At 38.5% G+C, this 20,842-nt stretch overlaps 1 protein-coding gene across 4 annotated transcripts in view; it reads left to right on the forward strand.

Annotated features, from left to right (window-relative positions):
- Positions 1–20,842, forward strand: part of ankrd28a (ankyrin repeat domain 28a) — a 33,605-nt gene that overhangs the window by 929 nt on the left and 11,834 nt on the right. Inside the window, exons 1-17 of one of the 4 annotated variants that reach the window (XM_079878818.1) lie at positions 4,471–4,913; positions 8,498–8,581; positions 10,403–10,481; positions 11,516–11,586; positions 11,665–11,865; positions 13,534–13,621; positions 13,715–13,857; positions 14,926–15,138; positions 16,880–16,958; positions 17,038–17,152; positions 17,238–17,320; positions 18,256–18,319; positions 18,402–18,470; positions 18,768–18,908; positions 20,135–20,246; positions 20,334–20,360; positions 20,740–20,814. In XM_079878818.1, coding sequence (XP_079734944.1) covers positions 4,785–4,913; positions 8,498–8,581; positions 10,403–10,481; positions 11,516–11,586; positions 11,665–11,865; positions 13,534–13,621; positions 13,715–13,857; positions 14,926–15,138; positions 16,880–16,958; positions 17,038–17,152; positions 17,238–17,320; positions 18,256–18,319; positions 18,402–18,470; positions 18,768–18,908; positions 20,135–20,246; positions 20,334–20,360; positions 20,740–20,814 — 1,773 coding nt within the window. In that variant the 5' untranslated portion in view covers positions 4,471–4,784. Of the gene's footprint in view, positions 1–4,470; positions 4,914–8,497; positions 8,582–10,402; positions 10,482–11,515; positions 11,587–11,664; positions 11,866–13,533; positions 13,622–13,714; positions 13,858–14,925; positions 15,139–16,879; positions 16,959–17,037; positions 17,153–17,237; positions 17,321–18,255; positions 18,320–18,401; positions 18,471–18,767; positions 18,909–20,134; positions 20,247–20,333; positions 20,361–20,739; positions 20,815–20,842 lie in introns of those variants that run through there. The other 3 variants (XM_079878819.1, XM_079878821.1, XM_079878820.1) reach the window with 3 other exon arrangements.

A 20,842-nucleotide genomic window follows, 5' to 3' on the forward strand; every position in this document is an offset into this window, starting at 1 on the left:
GACATTTCGTTTACGTTAAAAAATATCTATATTTTAAATTAATTAATTTGTTTATTTATTTATTTATTAATTTATTATTATTATTAATATTATATTTTTTGACGTTGCCATTTCGTTGCCATTTTTATTTATTTTTTAATCAATTATTATTATTATTATTATAAATTTTTTAATGGTCTTAAATCTGATTTGCAGTTCATTTAAATTGCCTTTTTTTGCTTTTTTTTTTTTTTTTTTTTTAGAAGCAAACATTCATGTTTAATATTTGCCATTTTACAGTCAAGTTGATCTGCATCATTAGCTGTGATTGACAAATTCTGGCTGCTGTTATTGTTATTAAATAAGTTCTGCTTGGTAAAACATGAGGGATTTATGACTGACAGAAAGAAAGTTTAACAGCATTCTGCTTATTAAATGAAGCATCATTCACGCAACTAAAGCAAACCTGCATTTATAAAACCCTTTCCCACTTTCTTCGTTTTGGGCTGTTAGATTAGGTTGAGAGGAGAAGATAGTGAACAAACAGAAGCGTTCATCTTGTAAATAGTCATATAAATGAGACTGATGTTAGAAACGAGTGAAAACACACACGGGTTGTCTTTCAGAACAGCAGGCCGTAGTCTTTGTTTGCATGCTGGTTGAAAACAAAGGGAGAATGAAGACTGAAACATCAGCCAGAACCTGCTAAAGAAAACCCTGAACTGGGTTACATTGGTCTAGTTGTTCTGCAGGGCCAAAACCCCTATAAAACCATCAAACCAGCACAGCTAAAGCACACTGCGTTTATCTGTACAGTAAACACTGTTTATCATGAATCGACACCTTTTCTCATGCGGTTGTGCTTCTCGCGTCCTCTAGAGGGCGTTTGATATCAAATCCAGACTCTATTCTGAGACTTTTAAAGTCCCCATTAAATCAAAATGGGACGTTTTTGGGATTTTAGTATGAATATGTTTGCCTTACTGTTATCTATAAGCTAGTGCTCCAAAACAATGACACAATTCACATTTAGAAGATATAAGCATTCAATTCAAAACTTACAGTCTCTCACTGTCCAATCCAATGCTCTCTAGAATCTTAAGCTCCGCCCCCTTCATTATAAACAGACGCTGAAATCGGTCACTTGTTCACACATTTACTATTTTCTACATGCTGAATGGCGCACAGTGCACTATATAGGGTATAGGGAACGATTCTGACAGTGTAAATAATCTTTCCATTGGGGCGAATGAAGTCTGGTTTCACGTTAGTGTCACACGAACCGCCGCAGCTCCGGTCCAGAGACACGAAACACAGAGCGGATCATAAAATGATTCGAACCCTTTTGAATTATGCTGTATTTTAAAGCGATATGGAGGAGATTATGAGGAGAAACGGTTAGAGATCAGTTGGAAACTGCGGCTTTACTGAATTCAACGGCTCTGGACGAGCTGTGATAGAAACTAAACGCTATTGGCTGTTTTATAAAAGGGGAGGGGCTGTTCGATATGCCCCGCCCCTTCCTGTTTCAGTGGAAATCACATCAACACATTGAACAAAGCACTTTAGTGGGCCTTAAAACAAGTTGTTTAATTACTTTTACTTAGTAATTACTTAATTACTTTAAACCAACATGTTTAATTACGTTTTCAAGTCTTATCAATCGTTATTAATAACAGTCATTTAATGCTGGTTAATGTAAAACAGTTTACACACAATCAACTGCAAACTCCATTCTAATACGAAACACAACTTTCACGTTTTTCCTTGTTAAAGATCCTGTTTGACGCAAAAACCCGGATCTGCCCTGTAGTTCATATATAGCTTGTGTCTAGCATGATATTTCTGTCAGTTCTGCTTGTTTTTAAAGAGGTCAGTGAAGGTCGCGATTCGCTGATATTAAGGATTATTTATTCAAAATTCAGTCCGCAATGTCTATCTATGGCGGGTTTCAAAAGTATGAAACTAGCTTGTTTTGATGCCTGATTTCTCTTGATTCGGGTTCCATTCTGCACTGGATCTTATTATAAACAGTATTTCTTAGTGACAAATCAGACTAGATTGATAATACAGTAACCGTCAGACTGCGTGTAATGAGATTCTGTATCTGGCAGGCAGCTTGTGACGGCAGGTTCTCATTGGTTGCAGTCTCGGGTAGAGGAGCTCGTTATTGGCTGCAGGGGCTCAGGGGGCGGAGCTTAGAGGACTGTTCAATGCTGCAGGGTTTTGATACAGGGTTTTTGATGCAATGATACAGGACGTCTTCAGTCATTTTCAGTTATTATTTCATAACTCAGTTTTAGACTCCAGGGTGTTCAGGGAGGAAAATGTTTTGCTGTGTCTTGCATCATTATGTCAGAAAAAGTCAACAGATTCCTGCAGTTCCAGAAATGCTTTGCAATCATAATTAATTGTAAACTCCCTTTTTTTAGTTCATCATTGCAAAAAAACATTTAGCAATTTTTACTGTTATATTTAGAAATGTGTAGACTTTCTATTTGAGAGTTTAATTGTTAGTGTAGGTTTGTCTTGAAAGTTACTTTTCATGAATAAAAATCTAACTCTAATGTGATATAACTGTTTGAGATAACATCAATATTAACAAACTGTAGTTATAAACACATTAAAAGAAGACAAGTAACTAATCAATCCCTTCAGATTGTAGTGTGGCCTGCGTTCATTCATCAAGCTTGATCATTCGGCCTTGTGATCAGAGTTATTGTGGAAAAAAACATGCATAAACACTTTGTGTCGTATGAATATATCACTAAATGCAAAGCAACATTTGGTCCCACACCAGCTCCTAATGAGTGAGCGACGGCTTCAAGCTGGAATTTTTCTACACTATTTGTGGAAAGCTCCTCAAAATAAGCGTTGCATGTAGACTGTCACGATTGTGAACCCGTGACTTCGAGTACAGTAAAGGTCCCTGACCTCTGGAATGTGTTCAGGGAACACGTGTGTGATTATCAGACTTTCATGCTCGCTTTATGGTCTTGTTTTTTTGACACAAGCGTGATTTGGATAAGTCATTTGTTTGGAGAGCGTCTGCCAAGAGCATCAGAGCATCTGAATCTTGTTGTTACAGGCTTCAGTGTTGTCAGGCGTTCTGGAGACTCTGATCAAAACAATCTGCTACATTTTTACCTTGTCTGAAGTACATCGCTTGTGCAAAAACCACCTGAGGTGTTGTGAGTGTTTGCCAGTGTGTTGCTGTGCATGCTAGTGTTCAGTCCGGCAGAATTAGTTAGGATATTTTTGAGCTAGGCGCTGTGGCTCCTCAAATCAGAAACACAAACACTGTGTTGTGCAGAAATCACATCTGATTAATAATTCTGTGAGACAGTTGAAGTGTGTGTGCGTGCGTGCATGCGCGTGTGTGTGCGTGCGTGTCGCACATCTCTCCATTAACGAGTGTCAGGCTGTCAGCAGTTTGTTGTTGTGTGTGAGAGAGAGAGAGAGAGACACAGAGAGAGAGACACAGAGAGAGAGACACAGAGAGAGAGACACACAGAGAGAGAGAGAGAGAGGAAGAGGAGGGTGATGAGATGAAGATAAGTCACAGATCAGTCATGATCTCAGAGAGACTGGACACACACACACATACTCTCACACACATAACGTTACTCTCAAAAAAAATTTGTGTAAGGAAAGTGAAGCCTATTTTAGGCCTAATTTGGATATTATTTATGACAGTTAAGCACATTTTTCTACTAAAATTCTTATAATATATTTGAATGTTTTACTTGAACTTACTGAAAATACTTTAATGAAATTATCTGATAATATTATATTCAATAATGAATTAAAATCAGCATTAATTAAATTATGTATAACAAATTCTACCAAGATGTATAATTACTTTAAAATGTATATATTTTTATCAACTTTTTTTCAATTACATTAACAAGAATTTTAAATGTGCTTGAATAAGCCCTGGATGCTTTTTTGTCCTTAAATCAGGATTCATATTCCATATGCAAACTGAAATTCTTTTGATTTTGAGGTGTAATATGACCTATGTGTTCTTGACAGGTTTGATGAGATATACACCAATAGCGATCTGTTACAGCTTTCCTTTATAAAATAAAAAATGATAAAATTAGTATCCCAAAGGCTTTTCCACATTGAACTCACTTCTGGAAACAATTTTGTCTCTAAAGTAAAAAACAAAACAAACAAAAACCACAGTGACCTTGTCCATCGTCCTGACAAAGAATAATTTGATCTGTTCCTGAGTGTGTTTGTCCCATCAACTCTGCGCTTCATATTTCACTGTTAAAGGCTCGTGCTGTCGGAAGCTCGCTAGAAAACACACACACACACACACACGCACTCTCTCTCTCTCTCTCTCTCTCTCTCTCTCTCTCTCTCTCTCTCTCTCTCTCTCTCGCTGCAGTAGGGTTGGCTGGTGTGTTATTGCGGTCGGTGGGGGTTGGATCTGTGTGTGTGTGTATGTGTAAAAGTGCAGGTTTCAGCAGGCTGGAGCTCACACACCATTGTCCTCAGATCACAGTGTGTAATGTGTGTGTGAGTGAGTGAATGTGTGTGTGCGTGTGTGTGTGTGTGTGTGTGAGGACGCTGCACGCATCTCCTCACTGCAGCACTGCTGATGTTCCTGCTCTGAGGAATAAAGGAATTCCCTGTTCACCGGGATGTGTGTGTTTGGAAGAGGGATTTAACGCTCCTAACGGATACTAATGGAACCGGACCTGAATATCGCTGTCGGATCGCGCGCGTCGAGGGGGCGTTTTGTGTGAGTGTGTGTGTGTGTGTGTGTGTGTGTGTGTGTGTGAAAGGCAGCTATGCGGTCGGAGCGCATGAGTCGCGTGTGTATCGTGGTCCTGGAGGAGGTGGAAGATGACGAACCTTCCTCTCTGCACTCCAAAGCCACTCCGGACCACATTTCCCAGAATTCCTCTCAGGACGAGAAGGTGAGGTGGCTGATTTGACTATTAGGATATGATAATAGTTTCTCTGTTGTGTGTGTGTGTGTGTGTACAGCAGCAGGTATCAGTGTGAAAGAGAAGAAGAGCTAAATGATTCAGTTGCTTTAGTATTTGCATGTCATGATCTGTCCCCATTATTATCTGAGACAGATACAGACTTGTTCATCAGTCTGTCAGATCTGGTTGGGGTTCCAGGTAAGGAGATCTCTGGTGCTGCCAGATGAGGTCCAAAAATTCCTTTGGAAACCCTGGATCATCTGACCTGGTGACCTTTGGCCTCTGGATGGAAATGCAGCTGTCAGACGCAAATGTCACAAGCTTAACACGCTTTAACACGTTCTTACAGTCAAAAGACACCGGCGTTTCTACATATTTAACGTGAGATGCTGGAAAAACAATGAGATGCATTACAAAGGCCAAAGATGTCCATCAAAAATGACAAAACGCTGCAGTAAAATGCTAGAACATGTTCTGTGTGAACAACAACAGGCCTCAGGCCGACATCAGCTGTAATGCAGACATAAACAAACCTCATGCTCTCTTTGTGATCCATGTGGAAATATATTCACTAAAGTAGAGTCCGCTTTAGTTTTTATTTAAGAAAGATACATTTGAAAAACCTTTTGCAAATTTGTTTTATTTTAATATTTTGAATCTAAATTATACATTTACTTTTTATTAATTATAAATCTTTTACATTTGTTCATTCATCAAATAAGGTTAAAAACCTTATGTAATTTTTAAAATTTATTTTTTTCTAATATTATCTTATTTTTTTATTTTTTTTATTTATTATCTTAGATTTTTTTTGTTATTTAAGATCAACTTTAAAAACTTTAATACATTTAGTTTTAATTTGCTTCTAATATTTATTTGTTTTTATTTTTGTATTTATTTTACATTTTTTAATAAAAGATAAACATAAAAAAAGTTTTTTTGTTGTTGTTTTTTTGACCTGACTGTGTACAGTTACCTTCACATGTCTAGGCCATTATTCATGGAGCTAAACATACTCATAAAATCTCACGATATTCTTGAAACTGTTTCTTCGCCACGACTGTAGCACACCTAAAACAAGCTTATAAAAGAGGAACACATTTTATGCTAATGCTCACTAGCAGTGTTGAGAATGCTACATTATGACTTGTGTTCTCACATTTCAGACCAAATGCATCTTGTGCAGCTAAAAGTGTTCTTGATCAGTGACAACAGCAGGTGTTAGGATGGAAACTCTCGATAAAGTAGCAGGATAATCAGCAGTTTAGTGGCAGAACCAGACAGGTCTCAGTTCTGTGGATTTTGCTGGCAGGTTTTGTCCTTTAATAGTTAAAAGCACCCGGTCTAAGCAGTTTTTAGGACCTTCAGGCTGAAGTTTTTGCTGTTGTAACAAGCCACGTTTCCTTAAACAGAGGAAACCTGCATTCTTTCTTTTATGGCATTCCCTCCCGTCTTTCCTTCATTGTTATTAAAAACAAAGCCTTCTGCTGCTCATCTTCATGTGTTTGTGAGGTGAATTCACAGAAAACCTGCAGTGTGTGTGTCTGTGTCATTCAGTAAGTGCCTGCTACTCTCTTTCCTGTAATAATGACACCTGAGCATGCAGGGTGTGGCTGGTGGGCGGAGCCAAACAGGGTGTGGCTGGTGGGCGGGGCCAAACAGGGTGTGGCTGGTGGGCGGGGCCAAACAGGGTGTGGCTGTAATGTAGCCTGGCCTTATTTGGAATAACCTTGAATGAGATATGTATGGCAAATTTTCATCAGTTTGGTTACAGTGATATTTTAGTATTATTTAAAGGGATACTCCACTTTTTTTGGAAATAGGCTCATTTTACAGCTCCCCCAGAGTTAAACTGTTGAGTTTTACCGTTTTCGAATCCATTCAGCCGATCTCCGGGTCTGGGGGTCCCACTTTTAGCATAGCTTAGCATAATGAATTGAACCGGACAAGACCATTAGCATCTCTCTCAAAAAAAATGAACAAAGAGTTTCTATATTTTTCCTATTTAAAACTTGACTCTTCTGTAGTTACATCGTGTACTAAGACCGACGGAAAATGAAAAGTTGAGATTTTCTAGGCTGATATGGCTAGGAACTATACTCTCATTCCTGCGTAATAATCAAGAAACTTTGCTGCAGTACCATGAGTCCAGCAGGCGTAATGATATGACGCAGCGCATGCCACCTGATAATAGGCTACTGAGCTGGGAACTATTATCAGGTGCTGCGTCATATCATTACGCCTGCTGGACTCATGGTACTGCAGCAAAGTTTCTTGATTATTACGCAGGAATGAGAGTATAGTTCCTAGCCATATCAGCCTAGAAAATCTCAACTTTTCATTTTCCGTCGGTCTTAGTACACGATGTAACTACAGAAGAGTCAAGTTTTAAATAGAAAAAATATAGAAACTCTTTGTTCATTTTTTTTGAGAGAGATGCTAATGGTCTTGTCCGGTTCAATTCATTATGCTAAGCTATGCTAAAAGTGGGACCCCCAGACCCGGAGATCGGCTGAATGGATTCGAAAACGGTAAAACTCAACAGTTTAACTCTGGGGGAGCTGTAAAATGAGCCTATTTCCAAAAAAAGTGGAGTATCCCTTTAAACATAATATTTTGAATTACCATTTATGTTTTATTACCATTTATGTTTTTATTTGTTTTTATTTCATTTGAGTAATTTCAGTAAATTAGTTGCCAAGGCAACATTTCTAATTTTATTACAAAAATGTAAGTTTTTCTTCTAATATTTGTTTTATTTTATTTCAGCTTTACTTCAATTAACAAAAATGTTTGTTATAGTTTTAGTGAACAAGCTGATGTAGCCGATATGACAGACTTGCGCTGCACATGTTGCACTTTACAGTATTTTCCTTTAAGTGATTTCAATCATATTTCAAGCAATTCAAAAGCATCATGACGAACAGTGCGCATCTGAAGAAAATAATCCATTATTTATCGGCTTTGATATATCGGCCAAATTTTCTTATCGGGCCGATAACGATAACGTTAAAAATGAAAATATATCAGCCGATACCGATATGCTGGCTGATATATATCGTGCATCCCTAATTCTCATTATCAGCTACAGTGTAAACATGATTATTGGCTATATTACCCAAAATGTCTATATACTAATGCATCCCCCCATCATACTGTATTCCTTTGACCTGTTTTTGACCATACCCTAATAATTTGCTCAATATAAACGGTTGATTGATTCTGTGTAAAGTAAAGTAACTGATCACAGAGGGACAGTCTAACTCCGAATCTCTCCATGTTATCACAGATGCTGTGAGGACTGATTTCATACACTATTAAATGCATTTATTTCATCCTGAGCTTGAATGGATTTTCCTCTTTGGCGTCTCGATGAATCAATGGTTTCCTTTCTTCTGCCGCTTGACGTTTGATTCTCAGAATTCATTTCTGCATAGATCAAAACACAGTGTTTCATTCATTTAGCTTCTTTTCATCTTCACACAACATTTTCGCCATAATTTCAGTTTTGATCAATGTGATGTTTCTCTTCAGTGTTGTATTTAACTAGTTTCTCTCTCATTTCTCCACAGCCCTCTCTGATTAAAGCCATATTTAATGTGGACGCAGATGAAGTTCGCTCTCTCATATTCAAGAAAGAAGATGTGAATGTGCAGGTAAATGTCCATTACTGAGTATTGTTTGGGTGAACTTTCCCATTAAATCCCATTGAAATTCTCTGTATGTGGGGCCTTTTTAGTCTTTATTGCATTTGGCCAGGTATTGAGACCAGTTCATTGATCTCTCAGTGATGAATGGTCTTGGAAACCATTCTGAAATGGACACACTGGCGGTTTCTGTACATTATCACTCTTAGTTTCGTAATGGATCGTCATCTGAGAGGTTGATACGCTGTTATGAGCCTGCATTTGGACTGAAGATGGTTATTTTACCGCTCACTGTTTAATGAGGAGTCTGTTTTCGTCGCCAATGCCAGGCCTGGGCTGGAGCGACGCCCATTTGACTGCCAACCAATCAGTGATGCCCTTTTGGGTCACATGACTCCGTGTGGCTTGGCCTCCTGTTTTCCATTCTCATTCCAGACCAGATGGAAAACAGAAGCCTGCAGGGTGGCATGACATGGAGAATGAATGATTACGGCTCTTTCGTAATTGCCTTTATTGATGGAAATGTAGAAGGAGCTTTACTCAGGCATCTGGAGGAATGTTTAAAGCTACAGTGATCGCAGAAGATCTCAGGAACCTTAAAAACAGAAAAATGTGTGTGTGTCTCATGTTACTGCATGCTCTCTCAAGAGATCTGTGGCCGCATTGATCAGTGTGGATCGCACACACACACACAGAAATGCATCATTGTGCCACCATGCGCAAGAATCCAGTGTGTTTGTGTGTATCATATATCACACACCCTGCTGAAACCACACATGCATCAAACGCAAAGCTTTCAAATGGAGTACAAAACGCATGCAAATAAAGAGGTGAATTACAAGATTATCATTTTGGATGTAGCATAAACAGCAGATGAGTGTAAAACCACCAGCTTCATCCGGTTTTATATCTGTGTTTTGGAGCTGCAGTAGAATTTGTTTTGTTGATGTAGAGGCATAATTTTAAAGAAATAAATATTTTTATTCAGCAAGGATGCGTTAAATTGATCCAAAATGACTGTGACATTTGTAATGTTACAAAAGATTTTAATTTAAAAAAAAAAATGCTGTTCATTTGAACTTTCTATTTATCAAATAATCCTGAAAAATTTATCAGTTTGCATAAAAATATGAAGCAGCGGCACGACTGTTTTTGCTTCCACCACAAAATAAAACATTTTAAAAGATAATTGCGACTTTTTATCTCACAATTGCGAGTTTACATCTCGCAATTCTGACTTTATTTCTCACAATTGCAACTTTATTTCTCAGAATTGCGACTTTATATCTCGCAATTGCGACTTTAGATATAAAGAGATATAAAGTCGCAATTCTGAGAAAAAAAGTCACAATTCTGACTTGATATATCGCAATTGTAAGAAAAAAAGTCAGAATTGTGAGATAAAAAGTCGCTATTATTATTTATTTATTAGTCAGTGGCGGAAACAAGCTTCCATACTTTTCAACATTGATAATAATCAGAAATGTTTCTTGAGCATCAAATCATCATATTATAATGATTTCTGAAGGATCATGTGACACTGAAGACTGGAGTAATGATGCTGAAAATTCAGCTTTGATCACAGGAATAAATTACATTTTAATATATATTCACATAGAAAACAGCTGTTTTAAATTGTAATAATATTTCACAATATTACTGTTTTTACGGTATCTTTGATCAAATAAACGCAGCATTGGTGAGCAGAAAAGACTTCTTTCAAAAACATTATGAAATCTTAGCGAGATAAACACTAGTGTGTATGTTGTGTATTGCTGTATGTGATGCTACTGTGAGTGTTTATTAATGTCTGTGATTGTGAATCCTCAGGACAGTGAGAAGAGGACGCCGCTTCACGCTGCTGCGTACCTGGGCGACGCTGAGATCATCGAGCTGCTCATCCTGTCAGGTATGAAGGGCCGTTTCCACATATAATTACCAATATATACCAATGCTTTTGTATATGTTCCAAAATCTACTGACAGCCAAAGCATAATTTCCAACTCCATGGTATTCAAAACTGTTTGAAAGTTTGGGGTCTGTGAGATTTCTTCGGTCTCTTCTGCTCACTAAGGCTGTGTTTATTTGGTCAAAAATACAGTAAAAACAATAATAATGTGAAATATTTTTACAATGTAAAATTTCTGTTTTCTATGTGAATATATAGTAAAGTGTAATTTATTCCTGTGATCAAAGCTGAGTTTTCAGCATCATTACTCCAGTCTTCAGTGTCACATGATCCTTCAGAAATCACTCTAATATGATGATTTGATGCTTAAGAAACATTTATGATTATTATCAATATTGAAAACAGTCGTGCCGCTTCATATTTTTATAGAAACCATGATTCTATTTCTAATATTCTTTGATAAATATAAAGTTAAAAAAAAAACAGCATTTATTTGAAATAGAATCTTTGGTAACATTATAAACTTTACTGTCACTTTTGATCGATTTAATGCGTCCTTGCTGAATAAAAGAAAATAAAAAAGGAAAGAAATCGTACCTTCCCCAAACTTTTGAACGATAGCTTGTCACCAAAACATCTTTTTAATGTGTTTTCATCTAAATAGAATATATCAAGCCCTTAAACATCCTAGAAACCCTTAGCAATCACTAACACCATTCTGACTTTGTGTACTGTATATAATAGAAAATGCCTCGTGTGTGTAAATTATATCAGCCTTTCTAGATTTTGCACCATTGAAACACTGACAAAACACATACACATCATGTGACTTCCTGAATGACTTCCAGTGTGTACGTGTGTAAAGGGGAGTTGTCTTCATGAATGACAGAGTAAAAGTAACAGGTGTTGCTGTATTTTAAGCAACAGATGTGATCCCAGAGGATTGTGGGAGTTTCTTTTAAACAGGCTTACGAGAAGCTGCTTCAACTGTGACATTAATAACTGCAACTCATTTTGCATATCCTTTCTCTCAGGGGCGAGAGTAAATGCCAAAGATAATAAATGGCTCACTCCTCTTCATCGGGCCGTGGCTTCCTGTAGCGAGGTACGACACGTCCACGGAACAACAAATAAAAACAGACAAAGGTTTTCAGGCTCGTTAATGTTCTCGTTGTGTGTTCAGGAGGCCGTCCAGGTGTTGTTGAAACACTCTGCCGACGTCAACGCGCGGGACAAAAACTGGCAGACGCCGTTGCACGTGTCCGCGGCCCATAAAGCAGTGCGCTGCGCAGAGGCTTTAGTCCCGTTGCTGAGCAACGTCAACGTGTCGGACCGCGCCGGACGGACGCCTCTGCACCACGCCACCTTCAGCGGACACCTGGAGGTCAGACGTTCACTCTCACAGATCAACAGCTGCACAATCATAGCTGAGGTTACGAGACCCCTTTACACAAAGAATGAAAGAAAAGGGGAAACGATTTACAGACAAAAGACATATTCACACCCAGAGTGAAATAAGAAAGTCTGCTTGTTCACTTGCTTCAATGCAAAATACTGAAAAATAGTATCTGATCATATAAATTTCACTCGCATTAATGTATTTTTCTAATTTTACAGACTTCACTATTGTTCACTAGTTTAGGACACATTAAATTGATCAAAAGTGACATTTATGATGTTTCAAAAGATTTCTGTTTCAAATAAATGCTGTTGTTTTGAACTTTATTATTCATCTAAGAAACAAATGTGTCACGGTTTCCACAAAATATGAACAGCACGACTGTTTTCAACATTGATAATAATCAGAAATGTTTCTTGAGCATCAAATCATCATATTAGAGTGATTTCTGAAGGATCATGTGACACTGAAGACTGGAGTAATGATGCTGAAAATTCAGCTTTGATCACAGGAATAAATTATATTTTACAATATATTCACATACAATTTTTTTTTTAAATTTGAGTAATATTTCAGTGTTACTGTTTTTACTGTATTTTTGATCAAACAAACAGCCTTGGTGAGGAGAAGAGACTTAAAAAAAAAACTCAAACTTTTGAAAGCTAGTGTATATTTATATTTGAACTTTCCAAACAAAGTCAGACCATCTTAAAAGTCATGTGACCCAAGGCTAGTTGACAGCCTCAGAACTAATCAATTAATTGCCACAAACTTTGCCCTTCTTTTTGCTCTTTTATATCTTCTTTCTTCACTGAGATCAACAGATTGAGGTCTGTCTAGAGTGCCGCTAGCGGACACATGACCCAAAAGCTTATATATTATTGATCAGTCAGGCAGGCTAGGGAAAAACAACCAGGGCTGTGTCTGAAATCCCATACCTTAAATAGAGCACTATTTGATGGGACAGCCATTTGTAATGGTGTCCGAAACCATAGTGGACATTATCGAGTGCACTCATTCAATCCCATAAATGCACTGCAATAACGAGTGTACAACCAATGCACACTCAATGGCTAGAGAGTACCCATAATGCACTGTGAGGGTTGTGCTGAATGAATTCCCGCTCCTGACCAGAAGATGGCGCCCGCAGCTGAATCATCCATCCATCCTTCCAAATGTGGCTACAGCGTAATATCATACATTTTTAATTGATTGCTAAATTGTTTAATTAAGGTTTGTACATGCTAGTTTCCAGAGTTCAATCTTATCATTATTACTGAAGCTGCCAGTTTGCTACGTGTCAAATGATTATTAAACTGCAAGCGCAAACCATGCAAAAGCGGCAGCCCGTCCGGCGCACTCAGTGTCTGAATTCACTCACTCGTTTTCATTCACTCCATCAAGTGAGCTACATTAGGGGAGTAATGTAGTGAATGAGGGTATAGGGGGCGATTTCAAACACAGCTCAGGTCTCCAAACAAAGACAAATAACATTAATTTAATTTTATTGGGATTTAAAATGACACTTATTCTACTGGAACATATTGGAGCATTAAAATGCATTTTAAGTTGTACTTCCCATCATGACTCTATCTATAATCATCAAATCGGACATGTGTGCATGTGAAATCTTTAGTTTCTCTGTCATTGCAGATGGTTCAGTTGCTTGTGTCCAGAGGAGCAAACATCAACGCTTTTGATAAGAAGGACAGACGTGCAGTTCACTGGGCCGCATACATGGGTGAAAAACATCAACATCAGAACAAACAGAAAACATGTTTCTGTCATTGATCTGAAATCACTCACTCACTCCCTCACTCCCTCTCTGTCTCAGGTCATTTAGAGGTGATGAAGTTCCTGGTGTCTCATGGTGCTGAGCTTTGCTGTAAGGATAAGAAATCATACACTCCGCTTCACGCCGCTGCCTCCAGTGGAATGATCAACGTGGTCAAATACCTGCTGAATCTGGGTGTTGATGTAAGTAAGCCCCGCCCACACGTACCTTCAACTCCGCCCCTTGGTCGTCACGTCAACTGTGTTTGTTTTTATATAGAGAACACAATCCATATGTTTAGCCAAAGCTACAAATGTTCAAATACCCTACACAAGTTACTACACTCATAGAACTCACATTGTTATTTTCCTTAAATTATAAAAGAATTTAAAGGGTTCATGATATGAGAAATCAAATTTGACATATAAAAGGCATATACATATAGAAGGACATATAAAAGGTCTTTGTACCATTAAATTATCCTGCAAGTTTCATAGCTTAAAATGTCCTCATTAAAAACTAAGTATTTTTTTAACCAATCCCAGCATCAGGTACAAGTGGATGGTTTATATGTTTCCGTCTGAGGATTATATGTTTGTTCGGAGCATTTGACAGCAGATTGTTTTATAATTGACACACAGTGTAATGAAGAGTTTGCAAAGAGACTTTTGTTGAAAGGTAAAACAGCCGACTGTATTAGATCTGACCAGAAGCTGCATCACAAACCCTAATGTTATAATGCATAATGCTTTTTCTGTGGATAATGTTTACAAAACACTCGCGTGCAATAGCGATTGGGCGTTGGCACTGTTTACTACACACTGACGTTAGCCAATCATAACAGTGGCTTTTTACTGACAAGCCTTAAAGGAGCCACGCCTTAAAAACTGATAGTTTCAGACAGAGGAGAATGAAGGTTGAAGATAATTTTTTGTGCAAGGAACTTTATTAACAGTATAAGTGAACCTCAAGGAACATATTAAAATAATAAAAAATCCACATCATAACCAATCATCTACTGTAGTGTTCAGTTGTAAAAGGATATATGTTTATTAATATTTTAGTCATCAACAGAAAGCATGTATAATATAATATAATTGTACAAAATAACTATAAAAATATTATTTATTGACATTTAAGAACTGGAATTGTATTTACTTAATCTGCACCAAAGCATTTATTTGATCAATAACACAGTAAAACTTTATTATGATGGTTTATTATTCCAGTTAAGTGTTAAATAACTGTGTTAAATGATCTGTCTCTGTTAGATTAACGAGCCGAACGCGTATGGGAACAGTCCTCTGCACTTGGCGTGTTTTAACGGGCAGGACGTGGTGGTGAATGAGCTGATAGAAGCGGGTGCTGAAGTGAATCAGGTGAACGAGAGGGGTTTCTCTCCGCTGCACTTCACCTCTGCCTCCCGCCAGGGGGCGCTGTGTCTGGAGCTGCTCGTGGCCAACGGGGCCAACGTCAACCACAAGGTCAGGCACTTTCCTCAATGGTTCACACAGAACTCGTTTTTGTGGTTAAATACGTGAGACGCAGGGCAGTGGAACAGAAAAAAAGCATTAGAGAGTGCAAAAGTCAAACACGTCTGTCTAGTGTGTGTTTAACAAAGAAAAAACATCGCAGTGGAATGGAAAAATGCATTCTGTGCGAACCGGCCCTTCAAAATGCAATATCTTGCATTATTATTCATTTTTAATCTGCGCCAAGGCTGCATATATTTGATAAAAAATACAGTAAAGAGATCAGTATCATCATAAAGATGAAAGCAGATTAATAATGCAATAACTTGAAGAAGAGCAAAGCAAAACAAGAAAGTCTGGTTGTTCACATGCTTTAATGAAGTATACAGAAATCCGTCTGATAATATAAATTTCACTCATGTTAATGCACTGATATTAGCTATGTTTCCATACAAAGTAAAAAATTGGAATATCGGATAAAACATTTGCGAATAAAGCAGCATTTCTGTCCTTTGTGTTCAAGAGAACAAAATCGTCACTTCCTGGGAAATTGGAGCAAAATATCTGCAATAAAAATGGAAGTGGCTGCAATCGGGGAGGACACTCTCTTTTTTAGTACATGTACTGTAAATAACTTGCATCTTAGAGCGCACAGACGAAACGCAGTAAACGCTGTCATGTTCTCCTGCGTTCGGATGCTGGTGTTTGTGAACGCAATCCTGTGAGACGCTTCTGGGATAGCCTGGAAATCCAGACCTAAATCTGAAAGATTAATGGTCTGGCATCGACTAATGAAACTCGGCCAGCTCGAGGGGCGGCACCAAGCATGCATTTGAAAATCTCACTGCACGCAATTGGATAACACTACGACCAATCACAACAAGTTATCGCTTGGCTACCAGTGGAGCTAACTGGTAGATTAGACTCTTGCCGTATCCGGTCAGCAAAACAGCAAAAACGTCCTTCTTGCAAAGGAAGGATTCGAGCGCCGTCTTCTATTCTTCTTTTAGAGAAAAAAGTCTAAATCTTTCATTGTAGCGGCCAAAGCCATTTCAAACAACTGGTGTTCATCCATAGCCATCTTGCAATGTTTACTAATGACTTCGACGTCACAGCGCTGTTGTCATCTCGCCTCTGGCCCGCCTATATCAGATAACCCGATGTGATTGGTGCAGCTCAGATCGAGGGGCATATTTAATGAGCATCATTACTAGACACCAGAGTAACTCGCTGAGCAAATTCAACTTGTGCTCTCGCGAGAACTCTGGATTACCAGGGTACTTCTGGGAGGGAATTACACAAAATCATTCTGATGACAGACAGACTGGCTTAGGCATTTCAGAATGACCAAACCAACATTTGAGATGACGTGTGATACGATTGGTCCACTGGTTATTCCAGTTATCCAATCACATCCTCTGTTCAGGGAAAGTCACAGAGTCTTCTGTTGCGCAGGAGTTTATTCTGTAAATGTGTTCCCATCGTTCAAAAATATCCGCCTCAATTAAGTGCATGTTTTTTATAAGCATTTATGCATATCTTGGCATTTCCATCCAGCCATTTTTTTAATGTGATATCTCATAATTTGCATAAAAATAGATGTATGGAAACATAGCTACAAGCATACCGTGATGCAATCCAAAACCACTTCTATTTTGCATATTTCTGATGCAAACTGTGGGGGTGAGTAAGATTCGTATACTTTTTTTAAGAAATGTATACTTTTATAATACTAAAATAACTTATTTTCCAGAGTAAAGATGGTAAAACTCCTCTCCACATGGCGGCCATTCACGGGCGATACTCCAGATCACAGGCCATCATTCAGAACGGTGAGTGTGTTGTTATTCTGCCGTTCCTTGGGTGTCTTCCTCTCCAGTTTCTCCTCATCCTCTGTTTTGTGGTTTGTAGGCTCAGAGATCGACTGTGAGGACGAGAACGGGAACTCTCCGCTTCATATAGCGGCTCGATACGGTCACGAGCTGCTCGTCAACACGCTCATAACCAACGGTGCGGATACGGCAAAGTGAGTGACAGGACGTGTGTGTACACAGTTAAGGCCTGATATATGAGCTGATGCTGATCATGTGACTGTGACTCCGCCCCTGTAGGCGGGGCATCCACGGCATGTTCCCGCTGCATCTGGCGGCGCTGAGCGGATTTTCAGACTGTTGCCGGAAACTGCTCTCCTCAGGTGAAACACATTTATCATTAGCAGGGTTTGAAATGAACACCAGCCAACCCGCCCAATGCGGGTAAAAATTAACTGTGGCGGGTAACGCTGTCAAGTCACGAGCCAATTTGGCGTGTTATTATATTTACTCACTTTGCTGGGGAAGTTCGTGTAAGACAAATCTGCGCAGATTTAGCTAGAACTCAAAGGGACAACATCCATTAGTCAAAAGTCTTGTGGACACATATTTAATATGCGTTTTGTGGTCTTAATTCAGCAACTTTCATTTTTATTTTTTCCAATAACCACGCATAAACATTATTCTCTTAAAAATACAAACATCTACATACACGTTGCTCGCATATTATGGTAGCCCTGTTTGTGCTATATAGAGTGAATTTACACCTTAGCCATTAACATGTTTATAAATAACTGAAAAAAGCACAAATGTCAAGGCATGTCAGAACATCTCAAGGGCCCCAAAAACACCTTGGTCCCCAGAGGGTTAACAGAAAAGACATTGTTATTTTCCTACATCCTACATGTTCTTTGTACTGCATTGATCTGTCCACCTAAAACACATTATGGTGAAAAGGATGAGGATGAATGATGAAGGGAAGAGATGCTGGATGTGAAATCCAAATTTTATTACATAAATATATATTAGTAAAATTTGGATTTTGCAGTGACGTAGTTAATCTGGTTCATTTCTTTTTTTTCTTTTTATTTGGGGTTAGTAGAAGTTCTGAATGGCCGGTGAATTAAAAATTTAGTAGCCAAATTGGCCGGTGGGTAAAAAAGTTAATTTCAAACCCTGATCATAAAGGTTAATGTTTATCCATGCCTTTACAACAGCAGTTCTAAAACTGATTCCTGCTGTTGTAAACACACTTTTCCCTCTCTCGGTGAAGTGCATTTGTGTTCTGCTCTTGGTTAATGCTTATCTGTTGCTTCAGGTTTTGACGTCGATACGCCGGATGACTTTGGCAGGACGTGTTTGCATGCGGCCGCTGCAGGAGGGTGAGTCTTCTCTCTGATTGGCTCATCGGCTCCTCCTGTGGCCTGGATGCTTTATGGTCCCGTCTCTCCTTCTTTTCTCCAGGAATCTGGAGTGTTTAAATCTGTTGCTCAACACAGGTGCGGACTTTAACAGGAAAGACAGATTTGGGAGGTGAGTTACATTAGATGATCAAAAGGTTGTGTGTGTGTGTGTGTGTGTGTGTGTGTGTTTCTGAAAGAAGCTGCATTTATTTGATCAAAAATACTGTAAAAACAGTATTATTGTGAAATATTATATAGAATTGGGTTTAGATATGACCCAGACATGTTGTAGACAGTCTGCACACTTACAGTCAGCTGGTTTTATTAAAGCAGCCTGGGATGTACTGTATATTCTCCTCCATATTCCCAGCACAGTGAATCCTGCAGGAGGAATGTGTTTATCATGTATGATTTCTCTCTCTCTCAGGACGGCGCTGCATTACGCTGCTGCTAACTGTAACTATCAGTGTCTGTTTGCTCTGGTGGGCTCCGGGGCCAGTGTGAACGAGCGGGACGTCCGGGGCTGCAGCTCAATACACTACACAGCTGCGACCGACTCCGACGGCAGGTGATCAACACACACACACTGGAAACGGAAGGTCGAGTCAAGCGCAATGCATTGTGGGATACGGAGACACATTAAGTAATGTGCTCTAGTTGCACATACTGTATCCTCAAATGTATTAGGTCATCCGATCCGGGTATTACAGGCACACAGAAAATGTGTTTGCTGTGCAGAGATATCTCACAAATATGAGCTAATGTGCCATAGACTGCATTGTGCACACACACTTTTTCAGCTACGTTTGTTTCGGAAGTATTATTTGCATATATTTTTAGCACATAGATTTAATTAAAAAAAAAAGTCTTTGTTAAAGCGTTAGAAGCCATGAATCAACCAAAAAACTATGAGGAGAATCACATTACAAACTTTGATTCAAAGCAAAATAGCATTTGAAAATGGAAAAAACTCTGTACTTCATGGCTTTAGTGAGGGAACCAACTACAATCCCATGAAGCATTGCGTATGACATAATCAAATTAAAAACAATGGTATATATAAAACTCTTTTATTTAAAGTTGTTGATTATTCCTTCAGGAACATATTTTAAATTTATTGCAAAATCAGCATATATACAGTATGTGTATATATTAGTATTTTGAGGAGTGTATGGCGTTCCCTGAAGGGTCCTTTATTACATTCATTCAAGGTTTTAAAAAAGTCTTTGTTAAAGAGGCATAAGCCATGAACCAAGCCAACCAGCCACGAGGTGAATCACAACATTACAAATTTGATTTGAAGCAAAAAAGTTTGAAAATCGGACAACTAAGACAAAGGTACAAGACTGTGTTGTAAACACACTATGGAGAAAATTAATGGAGTTTTTACTTTTGGAACGCAACTCTTGGCTCAATTTGCTCACCGTGACTCTGATTGGTGGAATTGTCTATACAGCATCATGGGTAATGTAGTTGTTCCGCTGTTAAAATAAAATAATGTGAAATAAAGAACTCATACCATCGTTTAACTACCTCAGAGCTCCCAGTAAGTCTGTCTTTAAAAATGTACAAGTTATCATTAAAATCTATTTCTCTATGGAGAAAATGAATGGAGTTTTACTTCTGTCTGTTGCACTCTCTCTCTCTCTCTCTCTCTCTCTCTCTCTCTCTCTCTCTCTCTCTCTCTCTCTCTCTCTCTCTCTCTCTCTCTCTCTCTCTCTCTCTCTCTCTCTCTCTCTCTCTCTCTCTCTCTCTCTCTCTCTCTCTCTCTCTCTCTCTCTCTCTCTCTGTCAGGTGTCTGGAGTATCTGTTGAGGAATGATGCGAATCCAGGTCTCAGGGATAAAGACGGATACAGCGCTGTTCACTACGCTTCAGCGTACGGTCACAGAGTGTGTCTAGAGCTGGTTAGTTCATCATCTAAACACAGTGAGCTTAAACACTCCTCAACACTGCTCTGTTTTCAGGGTTAATCTCTCTGTTTTATTTTGTAGATCGCCAACGAAACACCATTAGATGTGGTGAGTATCTGTACTTCTGTGTGGATTGAGCTAAACGACACACGATCTGGCCAGTGCTGCCCTCTAATGGCCACATAAAGTTCAGAAGTAACCCTGTGCACTGTATTGATAAATGTTTCTGTTCTTATCATGTGTGATTCATCAGTGCATGAAGAAAAACATTTTGTATTCTTTCATAATCTATCAAAATGTAATGCCTTTCTCCTAACATTTCATGGTCCAATATCATTCTGATGAATAAAATAAATTCTCTCTCTAAATTGCATGCATTCTGAATGCCATTTCATGTCCTCAAGTATATAAAAAATTCCTTATTCCTTTGTTTAACTGTTTTAAATGTTGTAATTTCATAAAGCCATGAATGCATGTATATTTTCAGCTGATGAACACATCTGCATCAAGTCTCTTAAACGACACAGACGTCCAGCCTCCCGTCAGCCCTTTACACTTAGCGGTGAGTTATAGATCCAGATCTCCTGCTC

The sequence above is a fragment of the Squalius cephalus genome, assembly GCF_949319135.1.
Source record: "Squalius cephalus genome assembly, chromosome: 8".
NCBI classification, from domain to species: Eukaryota; Metazoa; Chordata; class Actinopteri; order Cypriniformes; family Leuciscidae; genus Squalius; species Squalius cephalus.